The sequence below is a fragment of the Spermophilus citellus genome, assembly GCF_964194105.1.
Source record: "Spermophilus citellus genome assembly, chromosome: 10".
In the NCBI taxonomy this organism is placed as follows: domain Eukaryota; kingdom Metazoa; phylum Chordata; class Mammalia; order Rodentia; family Sciuridae; genus Spermophilus; species Spermophilus citellus.
This window is the reverse complement of record NC_138197.1, coordinates 60,319,491-60,340,981: the sequence shown is the minus strand read 5'-3', so window position 1 is coordinate 60,340,981 and position 21,491 is coordinate 60,319,491. Positions and strand designations below refer to the sequence as shown.

General features: G+C 32.3%; 1 protein-coding gene across 1 annotated transcript in view; it reads right to left on the bottom strand.

Moving 5' to 3' along the window:
- Window positions 1-5,527: 5,527 nt before the first annotated feature.
- REDIC1 (regulator of DNA class I crossover intermediates 1) overlaps window positions 5,528-21,491 on the bottom strand; it is an 80,602-nt gene continuing 64,638 nt past the window's right edge. The window contains exons 9-13 of the mRNA XM_081311442.1: window positions 20,739-20,808; window positions 19,406-19,466; window positions 16,171-16,234; window positions 11,500-11,582; window positions 5,528-8,140 (exon numbers count right to left, since the gene is read on the bottom strand). Coding sequence (XP_081167568.1) covers window positions 7,724-8,140; window positions 11,500-11,582; window positions 16,171-16,234; window positions 19,406-19,466; window positions 20,739-20,808 — 695 coding nt within the window. The 3' untranslated portion in view covers window positions 5,528-7,723. The remainder of the gene's footprint in view (window positions 8,141-11,499; window positions 11,583-16,170; window positions 16,235-19,405; window positions 19,467-20,738; window positions 20,809-21,491) is intronic.

Genomic DNA, 21,491 nt, shown 5'->3' with positions numbered 1-21,491 from the left:
TATAACAGAAAAAAATGATAAAATACAGCTGTATTATACTTGAAAGATTGTATTTATAATTTTTTCTATAAAAATTATAAAAATTTTAGTCATTAGATTATACATATTATTTTTCCATAAATAGAATTTGTAGCTATAAATTAGAGATAGATTAGGAATTTTAAAATAGCGCCTCTACCTTTAAACCACAGTTAGTTATAAATAGCACTGCAACTCTAAGTCTAAATTCAGTACCATGATTTATTCAGCTATTGTACCATGGGAAAAACAACTTATAATATTGAAATCATATTTTCATTTAAATATGAACCAGAAACACATACTCTTAATGACTTTTTCATATCCACATTTTCCAAATCTGTGTCAATGACATTTGTAAATGTGGTTTTAAAATTCAAAGACTCCCATATTAAGACATATACTGAAATATTTTACTTTCATAGGTACTGAACAAATAAATCATGATTCAGAGACATTATAGAATAATTTAAGAAACGTGCCACTTACTTTGGGGGGCTAACTTTCTAAAAAGTAAGATGAATTGATTTCCCAAGTAAAAGTAGCTCAGGGATACAATAACCCTTCCATCTGATCTTATCTAAAGCGAGGTAGCTCCTTATTAGCAATGAAAGACAAATTAGAACTGACCAATATTAAACAGCAAATTGTCAGTTATGATAGGAAAAGAAATGTTTGCACTCATTATGCTTTGATTTTCCAACTGTTTCTATCTGTGCTTTTAGGCTATCTTGTTTTCTATCAGTTTTTATGCATTTACTCTTTAATTCATAAGTATCAATCAAAATTCTTAAAACATCGGTGGCAAATTCAGTTCATATACATGTTCAGTGACTACAAAAAGCAAAGAATTAAAGGGTCAATAGCAGCTAACAAAGTTAACTCTCATGCCAACATGTAACTACAAGACTTTCAATATGAGCAAGAAATCTCCCCTTAAGAGAACAAAAACACTTATATAATTTTTATCCTACTCCTCCTTTCCTCTTATATGTAATTGTGTATAACCCTTCTCGGTCTATCAGTAAAGCTTAAAATGTCTAATTCTAAGACTAGAAAACCTTACATCACAAAAGCTTTGTCACAGAACTCTTCCATTTTTTTTTCTTACAGATCTCAATTTTTTTCAAGCAAGGAAACAGTTCAGTGGCTCCAGTGATACCAGTCTTGGAGATCAGGAATGAGGTCCTTGTTCCCCAAAAAAATGCCAAGGCAAATGTAGAAAGCAAATGTAATTTAAGAAAGTGATGATACAGACTTCTCTAAGAGAAGGGGCTCCAGAGCTAAGTGTCCACAGGAGGGGGTGTGTCTTGCTCTTTTACAGACCTCAGCATCCCCTCTTTTAATTATTGCTTTCTCTTTCTTCTCCATGTATGTGTTTAAGGGCAGGGACATGAGGTTGAATGTTATCAACCCAAAGTACCCAGAAGCAGAATTGCAGAGGTTAACAACACCGGCCAGGCAAGGATTCAGGCAGATTGCTTTTTGGCGAAGAAAGTATGTGCAAGGTCAGCACAGTGGGCCCATTTTATAGAATTATTCTCTTAACCTCACATTCCCACTGTTCTCATCTTTCTATTTCCTGACACCAGGACACAATAGACTTCACAAATTTTCCAACAAGATATGTTATTTTGTGTTACTGAGATAGTTATTAGTTTCAAATTTTATATGCATGTTAATCATATTTTTAATGGTAGATCTCTCCATGGACCGACCCCCAAACATGAACCACAGGATAGAATGCAGCAGTACACATATCAGTCTCTCCAGCATGGAGATTTTAGGGCAATCAGACTTCTAAAATGGCAACTCAGAACACAAAAATCATGTATCCTGAAAGAGAGAGAAAATGTCAGCTTTCGGAATCATCTTTTATGACATACTATATCACTTCTTTCTCGTACTATTTATAGGAATAAGCCACTAAAACTCACTCATAACAAAGGAATGGCAATTAGACTTTACCTTTTGTAAAAACAAAAAAAGGTGTCAAAGAAATTATAAACATACCCTTTCGCCACAAAGTGTTTGCATTCATTCCTTCCACATGCAAAATACACTCTTCAATTCCCTAGGTAACCACACCCTTGCAAAAATCTTACCTATGATGGCATCAAGGATAGGCTGAAAAATCCAGGATTTCATAGAAGTATGGCTGAGACTCCTCAGATGCCAATTATCAACTACAGCAAAGTACAACTCATGAAGTATATTTTCAATCTAAAAACATAGTGAACCAAAGAGACAAGTTATGTGGCTTTCAGGTATCAACATACAATGGGGTAGAGGCATAAGATAACTGCTATATATTTTACCATGGAAAACAGAATGGGGAGAAGAGGGGTAAATAGAGTCACTAGTTCATTACAATTCTGAAATCTAGCCACTTACATCCTGTTGGTTCCTTGACTCTCAGATCTGCTGTGTAGGAGTGTAGCACTACATCCCCAAAGGTCTTAGCTATATCCTCTAAGCTCATGGTGCTACCCCAAGTCAGCTTTTTCCATTAAAAAAAAAAAAAAAAACACTGGTGTAGTTTTCTCAGCTTCCTGACAGTGATACTTCTTAAGTACAAAGGGCTCCTCTCAGTTGATACTGTCTATCCTGTAGTTCAAAGTAGCAGTGTTTGTGAATATGCTTCTCTTAAAGTTTTGTTGGTCTTCTACAAATTATACTGAAATTGACATAATTATACAAAAGCTACACCTACAAAATTCATCAAGATAAACCTTTCCTCTATCTTTGGTTTCCTGTAATACTGCCAAAGGAAAGCACCACTTATAATCTTAAAAACACACTAATTAGGAGAGATAATCTGCAACATACGCCCTTTAAAATTCTTAGGGATATTTAAGGTACCATTCCACCTCGTTGCAAAGAGTTATACAATAACACCTTGACATGATCTTCACTCCCTATTTTCCTGATAGTGACCAGGATTTGATCTTAATCAAAAAGCCTTTTTGGGCTGGGGTGGCTCAGTGGTAGAGTGCTTGCCTAGCACATGCAAGGCCCTGGGTTCAATTCTCAGCACCATGTATAAATAAATAAAAAATAAAGATCTATCAAAACTAAAAATATTTTAAAAAATAAATAAAAGCTTAAAAGAAAGTAATTTGAAAAAAATGAGAGCAACAGGTTCATACAGGAATGTACACTGCCATGAAACAGACAGGAAAAAAAAAATTTTAAATGCCTGTAGCTAAAAACAATTTCAAAGGTTTTAAAGCACTTAGCAAGGTAGCCTAAAAACATAAAAAACAGAAAAACAGTTGAACTCATGAGTTAAAGACTAAATAGTGAAAAATAAGTAACAAACTTTCCCACAAAGAAAAAGCACAATCTGTATATAATACAAAAACATTAAGTATAAATTACCAAATCCTGTGTCAGTGGTTCCTTAAAGTTTGTAGTGGCTAGTTTTGTGCTTTCAAATATTATTATAGCTGTAGCACTGGAAACACAATCTAGGATGACAATTATTTTCTGGCAGCATTTGGAAGGTTTAATATACTGTCTTTTGGTTTAAATTATTGATATTAAAAATTCATGGGCTGGGGATATAGCTCAGTTGGTAGTGTGCTTGCCTTGCATGCACAAGGCCCTGGGTTCAATCCCTAGCACCATACACACACAAAAAAAAATATAATAAAATAAAATTCATCTGATTGTATATCTTCTTCTGAGAAGTGTCTGTTCAGTTCCTTGGCCCATTTTTTTATTAGATTATTTGTTTTTTTTGGTGTTAAGGTTTTTGAGTGCTTTATATATCCTAGAGATTAGCGCTCTATCTGATGTGCTTGTGGTAAGATTTGCTTCCATTCTGCAGGCTCTCTAAATACAATCAATCAACAAACATATGAAAAAGTGTTCAACATCTCTAGCAATTAGAGAAATGCAAATCATAACTACTCTAAGATTTCATCTCATTCCAGTCAGAATGGCAGCTATCAAGAATACAAAAAACAGTAAATATTGGCGAGGATGTGGGGAAAAAAGCACACTCATACATTGCTGGTGGGACTGCAAATTGGTGCAGCCAATTTGGAAAACTTGGAATGGAACCACCATTTGACCCAGCTATCCCACTCCTCAATTTACACCCAAAAGACTTAAAAACAGCATACTCTTATATCAGCACAACTCACAATAGCTAAATTGTGGAATCAACCCAGCTGCCCTTCAGTAGATGAATGGAAAGGGAAACTTGGGTATATATACACAATGGAACATTACTCAGCATTAAAAGAGAATAAAATCATGGCATTTACAGGTAAATGGATAGAGTTGGAGAACACCATGCTAAGTGAGTAAGCCACTCCCCAAAAAATAAAGGCCAAATGTTTTCTTTGATATGAGGATGCAGACTCATAATGGCAATGGTGGGGGGGCATGGGAGGAATGGAGGAACTTTAGATTGGGCAAACGGGAGAGAGGGAAAAGCAGGGGGAAAGGAGGTAGGAAAGATGGATAAATGAGTTAGACATCATTACCCTAAGTACATGTATGAAGACACAAATGGTATGAAAATACTTGTGTACAATCAGTGACTTGAAAAAATGTGCTCTATATATGTAATATGAAATGAATTGCATTCTGCCATCATGTATAACAAATTAGAATAAATAAATAATTTAATTAAAAAATCCATCTGACATTATAGCTGCCCTAAGAAAGCAGTTTTTTTTTCTCCTCAGCTGCTTTCATGATCTTCCTTTGCTTTTGAGTCTTTAACTATTATATTGAGCCTAAAATATGTATTTCTTTTTTTCTACTGCGAAATCACCAGCTTTCTTGAATCTGTGTATTAGTATGATTGATCACTTCTGGAAAACAGCCATTATCTCTTCATATTATGCTGCTTTCCCATTCTTTCCCATACTGCTGGTAGTTCAATTAAGCATATTTGAAGTGTCTTCTCTGTCCTCCTTATTGTTAACTTATTCTCTCGTACTTGCTACTAAAAATCTTCTGAATTATGGGCATTTTTATGTATATTTAACTTCACAAATGCTTTCTTTGTCTGTATCTAATATGCCGCTAGACCAATGTATTAAGTTTTCAGTAATTAGCAGAAATGGAAATCTGAGACAAAAAAATAGGAATATTAACATTTGATTTACAACTATACATACAATTCATTTATCTACTTGTTATGGTTCCTGCCAATCTTTTGACTTGCTCCAAAAGCAAATTATGACGCAAGGATTCAAGTAAATACCCTTTGGTGTATAATCTCAAAAAAAAAAAAACATGACATGGAAGTGAGATGTGAAAAAGGAAGAAAAGTAATAAAGGGTTTATTAAGCAAATTATCACTGTGAGTCACTGAAGCTTTATCCTTCAGATCCACTAGGGAAGAACAATGTTTCTCCAATCTTAGAGAATACAAAGATCACTCGTTTGGGTGTCACTAGACCACACTCAAATTTAATAATTCACTAGGACTCAAAGAACTCTTTGAAAGATGTTGTATTCACAGTTGTGGTTTATTACAGAGAAAGAATACAGATTAACATCAGCCAGAAGAATCTCACAGACATAGTCTAGGAAAATAACAAACATAGAGCTTCTACTAGTTCTCTCACAAAATCATAGACTTTACTTTCCTACAAAGATATGACAATATACATGGAGTACTGCTAATCAGGGAAGTTTGCCTGAGCTATGGTATCCTGAGTCTTTACTAGGGCTCCAACACAATGGCATGGTGACTGCCTAAATGATTGATCTCATTCTCCAGTCCCAAAGGAAATCAAGCTGATACTGATTGAATCAAAAGCTTCATCTTTTTTTTTTGAATTTTTAATATTTATTTTTTAGTTCTCGGCGGACACAAAAGCTTCATCTTAATTCACACTGTTACAATGTGGCTTCTCCCAAGGTTCTCAGGTTAATAAGAAGACTCGTTTAGAATAACATGCCTATAATCTCAGCAGTTTAGGAGGCTAACAGAGGATTGTGAGTTCAAAGCCAACCTCAGCAACTTAGTGAGGCCCTAAGCAGCTTAGCAAGACCCTGTCTCAAAATAAAAAATAAAGGGCTGGGGACATGGCTCAGTGGTTAAGCACCCCTAGATTCAATCCCTGGTACCAAAAAAACAGAATGACACTCCCAGAAATGAAGGCCAAACCTTTTTTTGGACAAGATTAATTTCTGTACTACCCTGCAACTTCCCTGCTCTCACTGGGAGTGATCACTGCCTTTTAAAAGCTCCAAAATTCATGCATTACTGAGCTTAACTGTTACATTATGATATTGATAAAAACTGAACTAGTGTAGACTTTTGTAGTTAATTTGCTTTCTATATTGACAAACTTTGATTCATATTTGGAAAATACTGGTTTATTTAACAGTTGAGACCGAGGTAAGACTCACAGCTTAATATTATTTCAAAGTTATCAGTATAGTCTTCTTGTTCCACATAATTAGTCTTTCCTACACAATATGTTATATTTTTGCAAAATAGTGCTCAGGAAATAAATCCATAATGGAATTTTGATCTTTTCTTGGTTTAGCCATTTGTAGTATGATAGTCCACAGTGTTGGTGACAAGCTGCAAACACTCTGTCGGCCACTCTATCATGTGGGAAAACCAATAGTTTATATAATGTAGTATATTGCTAAGCTATGATGCTTGGTAAGTTAGGTAAGCTAAATGCATTTTCAACTTAAAATATCTTCAATTACAATCAGTTTACCAGGATGTAACCCCACTAATAAGTCTCCGAGCATCTGCATAACCAAACAAGTGTCAATTTTAAAGTACAAGCATTTAAAATTGTGGTATAAGATAAATGTGCTAGAATCAAAGCCTATATTTAAAAAGACTAAGAAATTTTGATGTAATATTTGTTAAAGAAGCTTAGCAACATTAAAAAAGAAACATAAATTTTTCCAATTTTAAAACTTTTTTCTATAAAAGCATTAAAATATTTTTTAACCTTAAAGAGGAAAACATCTTCCTCTGAGTTGATACAAGCACTAACAACAAATGTTATCCAAACAAAAAAGAAGACATATGTTGTCTAAAAATTAATCCATAGGCTGGTGGGTACTGGTGGTAGAGCACTTGCCAAGTATTTGTGAGGATCTGAGTTTGCTCCCCAGCAGTCTCATAAACACACAAATGAAACCAGAGTTAAAAAAAAAATCTAGAATTTTAAGTGGGGTATAACATTAAAGAGAAGTAGTTAACAAAATTCTTATGATGAAGACATAGAACACATTAGGTACTATTATTTTCTGCCCTAAAGTCTTGGAAGAAAATATTTTTCCTGCAAGATACAACTGCACCTAATTTTAAAGTAAATGCCACAAGGAAGAAAGCTAAGCATATTTTTAATCCAGGAATAACAGCATATAATAATAATGTAAAGAATAATAAGCATGAAAATGATAATATATTTATAAGACTATTATATAAAACCTTAATGAATCACTAAAGCCATCAAAGAAATGCCTATACAAAAAAAATAAGTGCATAAAATATTAAAACGTCTTAGAATCATGAATAGACCTTCTAAATACTTTAGCCTAATGCTTAGTTACATTTTCTCATTCCTTATTATGTTAATTAAATTCTGAACATTTATTATTGCCTTCCAAGGTCAACTGAAATGTTACATCCTAGACTGAGATTTTAGAATACTAGTTTTTCTTAAGGATTTCCTGCCCTCCAGTGGTATATGCCTTAATATTTTCACTGTATTTCTGTATGGCAAAGAGGAGACACATCACTTCTACATGTACATAGTGAAATTATATTACACTGTACAGCAGCATCAAATTTTTCTTCCATTGCAGGTTCTCTCTCTGTTTGTACCCCTGCATCACATCTTACAACTGGCAGAATGATGCAGTTATTATTGATTTTGTTTTGCAACACATGTGCTGAATTGCACTGCAACTGAGGAGATTGATCTGTATTATTTTTCACTGAGAATGGGTAGAAATTTTCAGTTTGTTTGTGAATTTTGGCATTATCTTTACCAATCCTATCACCTGAAACTTTTGACATCCTTTCTAGATGAAAATCATTGGTTGTTTCAGTAGTTTTGACACATATCTTATTTGAGTCTTCAATTTGCTGTAACATTTGATCTTCATCTTCTGATGGCTAAAAGAAATTAAATAATTTTGCTGTAAATAACGCTTAAATAAAATGCCTAATAAAATTGCTCAATTACTTCCAAGTAAACATTCTTAAAATTTACATTATAGGAAATTCCTAAATACAGGAGAGACTGACAGGTTACTAAGCAAAGCATATATATTATCAAAGTGTCTTGAATCTACCTTACATCTCACTCAGCAGGCTGTGGGGTTTTAAATATTAAAAATGGAAAAAAACCAAGAGGAATCTTATGTCTTCTCAGTACTTATAATCACCGAATGCATCATTCCATCAATCTCTAACACTGAAGAAATGATGGGCAATTCACTATTCAATCACTTCAAAAGACTGCCAAAGTGATACCTTTGAAGGGAACAGTTGAAACTTTTTTATTATTTACTCACCGATTCATTAAGGAAAACATACTCATTACATACACTTTATGGGTCTATCCCATGAAAGACATATCTTAAGAAGATAATATAAGGCGAGTATCAGCTAACAGAATATAAAAAATATTTAGGGGCTAGGGTTGTATCTCAGTGGTCGAGCACTTGCCTTGCATGCATGAGGCACTGGGTTCAATCCATAGCACCACATAAAAATAAATAAATAAAATAAAGATACTGTGTCCATTTACAACTTAAAAAAATATTTTAAAAAATAAAAGTTTAACAAGAATAAATATGTTAACTTTAATCTAAAAATAAAACTGTAATAACTTTTAATAGGCCTAGATTTAAATTTGCTAAGCCTGAATTTTTCAACTTCATGAAAAATGTATTTATTAAGAACAAAAACATACTTTTTATGAATATTTAAAAGTATTAATCATTCAAACTAAAAAAAGTGGCAAAAATAATAATGAAAAAACTAAAGTAAGCCCAAGACAGAGCATTAAAACTGAGCACAAATTGGAAAACAAAAGCTCAATGCATGTATTTAGTTAAGAAACAAACATTCACTTACTAAAAGGCATCTGAAATATGAGTGAAACAAAATGGTTGCTGTTCTCTTGGAATTCACATAATGAGTAAAAATAAAATTAGCAAAATAATCAGACACATAAACACATAACTATAGATTGAGAAAAGCATTATGAGGAACAAGTATGAGGCACTTTCAGAGCATCACTAAGGGAGAAGCCATATTTATACTGGGGAGCCAGGGAAGGACTTTTTAAATAAGTGACATATTTAACCTAAGACTTAAAGGATAAAAAAGAATAAGACTGAGAAAAAATAAATAAATTCCTGCCCTGAAGTGGAAAGGAGAATGACAAACTAAGGAAAATGAAGGGCCAATACGTGTGGGAAAAAAAAAGAAGAAAGGAAGAATACTGGAAGAAACAGGAAATGGTGGCCAAGAGCTAGTAGCCACTGTAAGTTCAGATTCTATCGGAAAATAGAAATCCATTGAATTATTACACATCAGAATAACATGATTCAACTTACTTTATTTATTTATTTGGTACAAAGAGTGAACCCAGGATGTTTAACCACTGAGGCCTTTTTATTTTTTATTTTGAGATAGGTTCTAAGTTGCTTAGAGCCTTACTAAATTGTTGAATCTGGATTTGAACCAATAATCCTCTAGCCTTAGCCTCCTGAACCACTGGGATTACAGGTTTGTGCCACTGTGCCTGGCCAACTTATTTTTTTTTTTTTATTATGATATCTGCTAACTAGAGAAGACGCTGGGGGAAGAGTGAAAGTAAAGACATCTCTTATGAAACAGCCAGAACAGTTCAAGAACAAGATGATGGTAACTTAGAATAGGGCACTGGTGCTTGTTGAGAGTAGATAAATTCACAATTTATTTTGGAGGTAGAATTGATTGTACAAAGTGATGAAATGAAGATGATTGAGGGAGGCAGATTTGAGAAAGAAAGAAATGACAATATTAACTATTATAGTAGGCTTCTGATATGAACGCTTGGGCAAATACAAAAAAATATTTATTGATACAGAAATATAAAAAAAACTGTTTTGGGTGAAAAATTAGGTTTTAAGTTTGAGGCATGAAAAAGATCTTTGTGAAATATCCAAGATGTGTCCAATAGAAAATTGAACATCTAAATAAGAACCAGGGCTAAAGTCATAAAACTAGGAACTGACATCACCCAGATAGTATAAAAGTCATTAGAATGTATAAAATCACTAAAAGTCTAGATTATAGGTTTACAGAAGAGGGTCTTGTATGAAACCCTAAACATTACAACATTTATATACGGAAAAAGACAAGTGAAAAAAAAAGGCATAAAAAAGCATTCATAGAGATATCAAGAAAACAAAGATAGTGTGTTAAAATAAAAGCAAAGAAGAAAAATATTTCAAAGAAATTAAACAATAATTTCTATCAGTATCAGGAGTTCTCATAAGATAAAGACTGAAAAGCATCCAGTCAATCTGACAACACAGAAGTCACTGGTATCCTTAGCAAGATGGCAAATTAGATACTAAAGGCAACAAGGAATGAAGATAAAAGAGTGAAGGTAGAATTTCCTTCTAAAAGTGATTTGTCAGAAGTGTAGATTCTCACTCAGAAATGTCTTTCAAATTATTCATATTTTAGTCTTCAACACTATTATCCAATTCCTTCTTATATAAGCCTGAGACTTTTTTTTTTTGAAGGTACACTTGGTTGTTTTATGCTTCAAATTATATACATCTTGTTAAGACAATTTTACAAATAATATATTTTTATGTAAATTTTTTTTCTTTTCTTTTTTTTTTTTTATTTGGTACTGGGGAATTGAACTCAGGGGCACTTCACCACTGATCTACATCTCCATCCCTTTTTATTTTTTTATCGAAACAAGGTCTTGCCAAGTTGCTTAGGGCCTAAGTTGCTAAGACAAATTGAACTTATGATCCTCCTGCCTCATGTCTCCCAAAATGCTGAGATTATAGGCATAAGCTATCACACCCAACTGTTTACATTTTGTTATTATTTTATTTTACATTTTTGTGTACATTTTCTTATGCTTTCACATTTTACAATATTTCTTATATTGTTTACTTTTTTACATTTTCATTTATATTATTTTTTATTTCCTCTGTATTGGTTCAACTGTTTTTCATAATGTAAAAGTAAACCGACAAAAATAATTCTAGCTGGGCACAGTGGTGCACGCCTGTAATCCCAATGGCTTGGAAAGGCTGAGGAAGGAGGATCCCAAGTTCAAAGCCAGCTTCAGCAACCTAGCACAGCGCTAGGCAACTCAGTGAGACCCTGTTTCCAAATAAAATACAAAAAAAGACTTGGGGATGTGGCTCAGTGGATAAGTGCCTCTGGGTTCAATCTCCAGTATAAAAAATCTAAATGAATATAAAATGTATAAGTAAAAAGGCATAACTTACCATCTCTGAACTAGAACTGAAACAACTATCCGTTGGCCTTGGAGAGTAACTGGCAGACTGACTACTCTGTGAAGAATCAAGATCTGAAAATAAAGGTTTAATTCATGAAGAATGATATTCACTAATGCTGTATAAAATATCCAAAGGCAGAAGATATCTGTGTGCAAATATTAGCTAACCTAACAAACAGCACTTTAAAATGTGCTAAATTTAGTTAAAATTTAGGATACTTGGCACCTTGCATTTATAACAGGATTTATGGGTTTATTTTACTCTTAAAAGAATGGTTATCTACAAGTAATAGGGGTACATAAAGAGGAAAGCAGAAATGAGAAAATTGGGATTGATGTTTTTCAATATATGTGCCATTTTTTATGAACAAATAATTTAATTTAAAGTGTCAACTGTAGGAAGCAGAAATAAATTCAGTCCCAAGGTATCAGATATTTGCTAATCTAGTCAATGAAACTTTACTGTGCAATCAAAACTGTATGAAAAAAAATCTATCCAAAGCACCCAATATTATATTTTTCATTTTTGCTTAATATGTTATCTTATGATTGCAAACAAAGTTTAAAACTGGGCCTGGGAAGTAGTATATGACTCCCTACCTACCAAACCAAACATCATAAAGTAATTTGTAATAAAGTAGTGAAATTGGGATGGGGAAAGGGCAAGAGATTTAAATATCAAGAAAGTTTCAGCTAGCCTCAATTTGGGCAAGTATGTAGCTTTTAAATTGTTTCTGGATCTGTACAATCTCAACAAAATCTGACAAAGACTACACACACACACACACACACACACACACACATACACATACTGTCTCCCTCTCTCTCTTTATAGAAAAACTCATTTATGAATACTGATGCAAAATCTAATAACAAATAAAATATTAAACTATTTTTTAAAAAATAATCAATATTATAAAACATCATCACTTAGTAAGATTTATTATAAGAATGCAAAGACAGTCCAAATTGCAAAATCCTTTAATAAGATTCACCTTTGTAAAAGAGCTGTATCACAACTGGATAACATGTCACACCTTTTGGAAGGCCACTATCATTTAAAAAAAAAACTAGAATAAGTATTGATGAGGAAGTAGAATAATTACTGTCCTGCATGTTTGGTAAGTAAATAAATGGGGCAGCTACTATGGAAAATAGTACAGAGATGCCTCAAAAAAAGTTAAAATTGGAATCACCACATGAATCTTGTAATCCTATTTATGGGTGCATAGCCAAAAGAACTGAAAACCTATTATAGGGTCTAAAAGAGAGATTTCTGTTCTCATATTGATTGCAATATTAATCACAATAGCCAAGAGCTGGAAGCAACCTCAGCAATGGATGAATGGATAAAACAAAAGTGTTATATACATACAAGTGGAATATTATGCAGCATTAAGAAAGAAGGTAATCTTGTTAGTACATGTTACAATATGGATGAAACTTAAGTCATTATTTCAAGTGAAACAAGTCAGTCACAAAAAAGATAAATACTTCATGATTCCACTCATTTGAGTATCTAAAATAATCAAACTGATAAAAACAGAAAGTAAAAGGGGGATTGCCAAGGGCCAGGGGAAGTGAGAGACAGCCAGTTTTTACTGGGTAGATACAGTGGCATGTGTTTGATGATAAAGCCCTACACACATAAAAACTATTGGAAGGGTAAATTTCACATTATGTGGTTTTGGCCACAATAAGTTTAAAACTCTAAGAATAAAAATTAATAATCATTCCCACAGACCCTAAGAATCATTCTTAACCCAAACCACTAATTTCCCAAAATCACAAGTGGATAATATCTCATAACTATTGGAAGGTGTCAAATTCTTGAAAAAATAATCAATACAAATTCACACAAGCCCACAATCCAGAATCTCGGTATAGAAATATAGGAAGTATATTCATAATAAAGTAGCAACAAAAACACCAAAAAGTACCTATGAATAAGTGAAATAAGAAACATGCAAAATCTATTTGAAAAAATTTTAAGAAAGTGCTTAAAGATATGTTAGGTAACTACAACTATAAATTTAGATTGAATCGATGGAAAGATACCCTTATTCTTAGGGCAATAATATATTATATTCATTACAATAACAATTCACACTAAGATACATATTTAACAGTTTCCTAATACAAATTAAAATGTTTCTTTTGAAGTTAGATTAATTTTAAAGCTTATATGAAAAAAATAATTTAGACTGGCCAAGAGAGACTTTTTAAAAAGTGCAGAGATATAAAACATTTCCAGAAATTAAACACACTATAAAACAATCTTAATTTAAAAAGTATGGTATTGGCACATGAAAATAAGGAAAGACCAATGGAACAGTTAAGAAAACCTCCAAACAGATTAGATAATATGTAGTTAGTATATTAAAAAGGCAATATCATAAACACCCAGGGAAAGATGCATTTTTAGAACTTGAATGATATCATGTCCCATACTTTAAATCAGGAAAATATCCAAATAAATTAAAGATATAAAAGTAAAATACAAAACAATACTAAAGCTACAAGAAAATATGGTGAATTCATTTATAACCCAGGAGTGTGGAGAACTTCTAATGCAATCCAGAAATAGTAAAATATTGTTAAACAAAGCAAGAGACAATGTAAGTATAATAAAATCAAAATATATGAAAAGCTAATATATTAAACTAGAAGAAAATATTTATTACTTATATTACAAAATGTAAACCTTTTTAACATATGAAGAGCTAGTTCTTAAGTATCAAGAAAAAAGGCCAAGAACCCAACTGGTCAAAAGACATGAATGCCAAGTAGACCAAAAACAAACAAACAAACAAAAAAAACAGAAAAGAAAGAACATAAACAGCCACTGAAAATATTTAAAAGAATATTCAGCTTCACAGACAGAAATGAAATACAAACTAAAACCTATCTATTCATCTCAAATAACTCAAAATTACAAAAAATCTTAGATTTGACCACAATATCTGTTGATGAGTCTATGGGATAACTCACACTTGCTGTTATAATTGGCTACAGGCTGCAAGTAGGAAATTTGATAACATCAAAGTGGAGATTCAGCAATATATATCAAAAATAACAGTGCATCTTGTTTTGACTATTGAATCCCATCCCTAGTAATTACAACCAAAACACACCTCCACAAATAAAAAAATATGCACCAAGTTCTTTAGTTACATTTGTAAGAAACCACCCAAATGTGCATCAATAGGACACCAATTAAATCAACTGCAGTAAATGTACTGAATGAATGACTAGCAGGTCATAAAAGGATGATAAATATATGGTGCTAACATGGGAGAATCTATAGGATTCACTTAATTCTTTTACATAATTGCATGTATTACACTCAGAGCAATAAAGGAAGAGAACTAAAATTTGTGGACATGCATGTTTTAGGCTTTATTTTGGGGAGGGAAATCTCACAGAGTGCAAGGATAAAGCATAAAACAACAAAGAATACCCATATGCTGAAGGAAGCAAGGAATTAAAGAACTAAAAAAGCCAAGACTAATGTTTTACATCCACAAAGGTTTCTAAGTACCTAGCAGACTAGATAACCTAAAGAGCCATTCTAGCACAGAATACCTAAGAAGTGTCAGGAAAATATGAAACTTTAATCTATCATATCAGTAAAGAATGAAAAAACTTCTCAAATATGAAGTATCTGTTGCATGTAAGCCTATAAATAATTACTATTCAAGATTCAAAAGAGATTTACAAAAGATACAGATCTGTTGATAAAAGATATCCCATAAGTAAAACCAAACTTCTTAAACGAAACAAGAGCTAAAGACATGAAATACACTTCACAAATGAAACACAGATAACCAATTAACCTAATAAGTAATCAGAAAAATGTTAAAATATAAATATCAAATTACCAACAATGACAAAAGACTGACATAGTGTTAGTTAAAATATGTGACTAAGATTCTTACCCTTTGTTAGCTGTAGGTAAAATAGGCACACTTTAGAAAATAATTTTGCATTAAATTGGCAATTCTACTCCTAGTAATATACCCTAGAGTAATTTTATATGCATGTGTTCTAGAAGAAATGTCAAGAATGGCATAAATAGCAAAAAGCAAAATATTCAAAACTAAATAAATATCCATTGTCAAAAGATGCATAAATAAACTGTGGCACATTCACAAAACAGAATGCTGCATAACAATAATAATAATAATAACATGTAAAAGTAAATGAGCCTGAAAACATAATACTGAGTTTAAAAAGAAAGTTGCAGGAAAATACATAGAAGTTTTTCAGTATGTAAAAAGTTTAAAATCAAGCAACAGAAATGTCTGTGTGATACCATCTCAAGAAACAAATTCAGGAAAATAGTTACCTCTAGGGGGCAGGATAGGAAATGCAATTGAGAATATTTTCAAAAGTACAGTATTTATATATTATTTCTTATTGGTTGAGTTTGAGGATATTTATTTTACTATTTGTTAAACTGTCCATTTACATTATGTATATTCATAATGTATTTTTATTAAAAACTTATTTTAAAGCGTTGATTACATTACTAGTATTTTCTAAGATGCCTATGAAATATTTATTGGCTAGTGAAAATCTTTAAAAATTTTTTAAATTTAACTGATTTCTAGTTGTTAGTTTTAAAGAGAATAAAATTAACTTATACAGTCATACTGACAGATCTTCTTTGTGGATGTTGGCCTTCCTTTTAAAGAACATGCTCTTCCTTCTTCCATCACAGTCTAGGAGAAAACCAAAATTTTAACAATTCCCAAGTATGCATTATAATTTCCACTTATATCTACCCAATAAATGTCACTGATTTGTTTTATAGTACTTTAATTCAATGAAGTTCTCTCCCCCCACACACACACACAATTAGCCTATAGTGAATAAAATATTAAATCGGTTTAGCAGCAACAGGTAACAGAATAGACACTTGCTAGGAAATAAATTACTGACAAAAAGGAAACTTCAGGCAATCATAGTAAATTCAATTGGAAAAAGATAAGGCATTAAGGTATTATTGGGATTTGTTCTATTATTCTCCTGATTTCTTAAGTTGGGTTATCAGTCATTTACTAAAAAATAAAAAGTTCAAAAGTATGAATTTTCTGTAGAACACAACATTGGTTTTGGTTTTCATCACTTTCTCTGTAATTTGTAGTTGACTTTCATTTCCTTTCTTATTTTTTAAATTTTTGTTATTTATTCTTTCTAGTTATACCTGACAGTAGAATGTATTTTGACTTATAATACATCCATGGCCTTTTTTCTTATTTTTTTTTTAAACCCAAAATGTCTCCAACTTTTCAAAAAGTTAAAGGATGACAAACAACTTTTGGGGGTTGATTTCAAATTTTATTAAATTTTGATTGCATGATGTAGTTACAATTCTCTCCTTCGCTATTTTTTTTTTAGATTTTCTTTATGGCTTACTGTGCTAATTATATTTGCAAATATACCATAGATCTAACTAAAATAATTTCTATATATTCTCTGTTGGTGGGATATAGAGATTTAGATAGACAGAAAAAAGGAGACATTTCCTAGTTATTTACCCAAATTTGATTCCCTTTCTTCTCAGAGATATACAGCTAGACCACATTTCCTAGCCTCCTCTGAAGTTGGTTTGGACTTGTGGTTTAATTTCTGGTCAGTGGCAGAAATAAAATACACTACTGCAAATCCAGGCTGATAAAAATCTACTCAACAGTCCTCCACTTCCTTCCTACTTCTGCTGTCTGATACCAACATATTCTACAAACATGGGAACACTAGTTAAAGACAAGTATCCACAAAGTTGAAGCCCTGAATAAATATGTGGAACAGAGCCACTTCTTGAACCTTATAACTATTTCATCTTTTAAAAAGTCTTTTCTGTTCAATTCCTGAAACATTCAAGCCCCAAACTTCAAGAAGAAGAAAAAGGAGTGGTGATAGAAAACTTGATCAACTGGGAAAGCTATACAGACTTCAAGGCATGCATGAACTCCATTATCCACTTCAAAAATGTTCATACATGGTCTGAGGTTGTAGCTCAGTGGGAGAGTGCTTGTCTCACACATGTGAGGCACTAGGTTCAATCCTCAGCACCACATAAAAATAAATATTAAACTAAAGGTATTTTGTCCATCTACAACTCAAAATATTTCTAAAATATGTTCACAAAGGATAACAAAGAAGATCTTTTCAACTGAGAAGAAACTAAGTTATTCAAGGAACTTGCCCTATTCTCCCAAGATAGGACACCTCACATCACAATGCTTGCCCAGCAAAATTTCATGTTTGACATGATCAGAAATTCTATCTTCTATTCTTCTTCTTAAATGGGCTTCTTGCTGCATTTATGTTTTCTGGTTTTAATACTATACACACATATGTATATATATTGCTAGCTATATATTATATTATACATTGTCTTGTATTACGTGTATGTTTTTTATAAAAGACACCACTCTCATTACTACTTATAGGAAATTAAACTATTAAATATCATACAGATCATTTATGATCTGCTCTTTTAAATTATCCGGAATTATCTCATGCTAGACCCCTCATGATTTACAAATACTAGCAATAACAGTAACTAGAATGAGACAGGTACTCCAAGTTTCTTAAGCAAGATACAGTCTCTCATATCTTTGGTTCTATTTATATTGTGTCTTCTTTCCAGACATTTACTCCATTCAGCAAATTTATTGAGTTTTTGCTCAGAAGTTTTCTTACCTATAACATCTTCCTCCTGACTAACCACAAAACTTAGTGATGTCTTTCAGTAGGCTATCACTGATTTTGTACGAACTACAATTAGAATAATTAATCTAAATGCATTAGATTTTCTATCTCTATTTACTGGACAAAAACTTCTTAAAGATAGGTTCCATGTCCTTCCATATCTGTCCCTTGCAGTCAAATGCATAACAATGTAATCTTTGTTAAAAGAAAGACTGTTTTTAACCTTTGTATCCCCAATGCATTGGAGATAGTCAATGTATGATAATGAATTCATAATATTCAATTACATATTAATGGAGAAAAAAGGGAAACAATATAGCTGAGAATATCAAATCAGATAAGACAGTAGTTTGAATCCTGAATCAAGTGTTTGTGAACAATTTATTTAATCTCTCTAAAATTATTATGAAGAAGGATTGTTTTAGGCAGCTTTTTTTTTTTTTACTGCTGTGACGAAAAGACTTGACAAGAAGAATTATAGGGCAGGAAAAGTTTATTTGGAAAAAGTTTATAGGTCTCAGTCCATGGACAGTTGGCACCTTTCCTTGGGGCTTGGAGTAAGACAGAACATCATGGTGGAAGAGTATGGCAAAGGGAAGCAGCTCACATAATGATCACAAAGCAGACAGAGATGCTCCACTTACAGATACAAAATATATACCCCAAACCCACTCCCTCAAGGTCCACCTCCTCCAGCCACATCCTACCCACCTCCAGATTCCACTCAGTTAATCCCCATAAGGGGATTAATTCACTAACTGGGTTAAGGCTCTCATAACAGAATCATTTCTCCACTAAACTTTCTTGCATTGTCTCATACTTGAGTTTTTTGGGGACACCTAACATTCAAACCATAACAGGGATTATAACATTACATAACCAAGGCTTATAGATGTTTTGTACACTTAATTCTAAAGAGGTTTTATCTTGGAAAATATTTTATACTATATTTAAAATGCATCGAGATTTGTTTGTTTCAAATGAAGAACATTATAGTTTTTAAAAAGGTGTTTTTATTTCTAGATTCAGCTATAATTTTCCGATATAAGAAAGAGTATAGCTAAAAAGAAATTTATAAATAAAAGCTAAACTTAAATCAAAGTAAGTCATTATGTTAAAATATTATAGAACACAAACTGACTAAATTAGAAAAATAATGTAACAATGCATTTTACCTCACCAAGTCTTAAATCCCAGGATTGTTTAGAATACAATTCTTGCAAAGGGACACTGCCCCTATGGGTTATAAAAAAGACAGTATTAAAATTTACTTTACTTCCTCTGAAAGTTGTTGTTCTAAATTATGGTTTCAAAACTTGGCTCCAAATTAGAATTATATAAGAGGTATTTTTAAAACAAAGATTCATAAACTCCATGCCAAGGAGCTTATTTATTTATTAGTATATGTAAAACTTTGCCCTCTGTAGTTTTAAAATCACTCTCTCAAGTAAATTTGGATCTGCAACCAAGTTTGGAAAACATCTTCTAAGTCACTCTCATAAATACATTTAAAATTCAAGATCTAACGTGAGTTTTCACCAGTGTTTTTAAACACTGAAAAACTGTAACTGAAAATATCAAGTCAGTTGTTTGAATTCCAAGTCTAGTGTGAGTGTGTGACCATGAAAAATTTATTTTATCTCTAAGGTTTAGTCTCTTTTGTTATAAAGTCTTCACAGGATCAGAATTTCACGGATGTACATAAAGCTTTTAACTTCTTAAATGCAGAACATTTGTACACTAGTAGCAAGATCTGGGGAAGATTATTGTTTTCATATAGGAAAAAATACAACAATAATGGAATGGAGGAGATAGTAATCCTGAACACAGAGAGGAGAGGGAGTCTCTGAGAGGTAAATATTGACAATAAGGGGTATGTTTTATTCCTAGATCACAAATTGTTTCATAAATTGATGATGCTTGCATATGCCACTGATCTATAAGTTCTGTTACTCTCTGTTCTGACTCTCAAACAACCAAGCAATCTTCTTATGGAAGGCAAAAGAAAAAGAAGGACTTTCATGCTTTTAACCATTTCTATATGTGATGCTTCAGTTTCTTAATGTAAATTCACAAACTGACATTCTGATCCATAGAAATTTCTTTTTTTAATATTTAATTTTTAGTTGTAGTTGGACACAATATCTTTATTTATTTATTTTTATGTGGTGCTGAGAATCGAACCCAGGGCCTCGCATGTGCTAGGTAAGTGCTCTACCGCTGAGCCACAACCCCAGCCCCAAATTTCTTAAGAACTTAAGAAAATTTCTCAAATGTAATCAAAATCAAAACTAATATTCAGATAAGAAGGTATTTTGGAAGTTGGCAAATATGTATACCATACTTTCCACTATGGTGATAATATCAAGAATGTGATTACTAGTAACACATCATTATAACCAGGTTGCTCACCCTCTGACAGTAGTATGCCTACCTGACTTTGCATTAGTTCAAACTTCTATATACTACATCCTAATTTACATTCTCCAGATTTACCTAAAAACTTACATAGAGTTCACTGGATATTCCTGGATATTTTTCTGTGGTGTTATCTCTTGGTAAACATTGAAAAGTTTTCCTTCAAAAGTGAAAGTGTGTGTTAAAAATTTAACACAGTCTATTATCATTTTTCAATACAAAACATATTAGCATGGCACACAGAGAGATCACTAGTCTACAATGTCACCTAATCATCATTATATTTCTGGTTTCATATTTCTCCAAACACAGAAACATACATATAAATATATACAGTATAGTTAGTTCAGGATCTCCCTCTGCCACTCCTGCACATATTGAACCCATGGATGTTCAAGTCTTTCAGATAATAATGGTTTTTCAATAATAGTGGTTTAGTATTTGCATATAAGCTACATAGATCCTCCTATACACTTTATATCATCTCTAGGTTATTTAGAACATCCAATAAAATGGAAATGCAATATAAATAGCTATAATATTGAATTCTTTAAGTAAAATGCTAAACATATCTATATCTGGATGCAATTATTTATTTATTTAGGTACCAGAGATTGAACCCAGGGGTGCTTAACCACTAAGCCACACCCTCAGCCCTTTTCATTTTTAAATTTTGAGATAGGGTCTCACCATGTTGCTTAGGGCCTCACAAAATAACTGAGGCAGGCTTTAAATTTGTGATCCTCCTGCCTAGGCTTCCCAAGCTGCTGGGATTACAGCAGCGTTACTACATCCAGCTCAGATGCAATTTTATTTTTAAATTATGTCAATCATTTGGTTTAA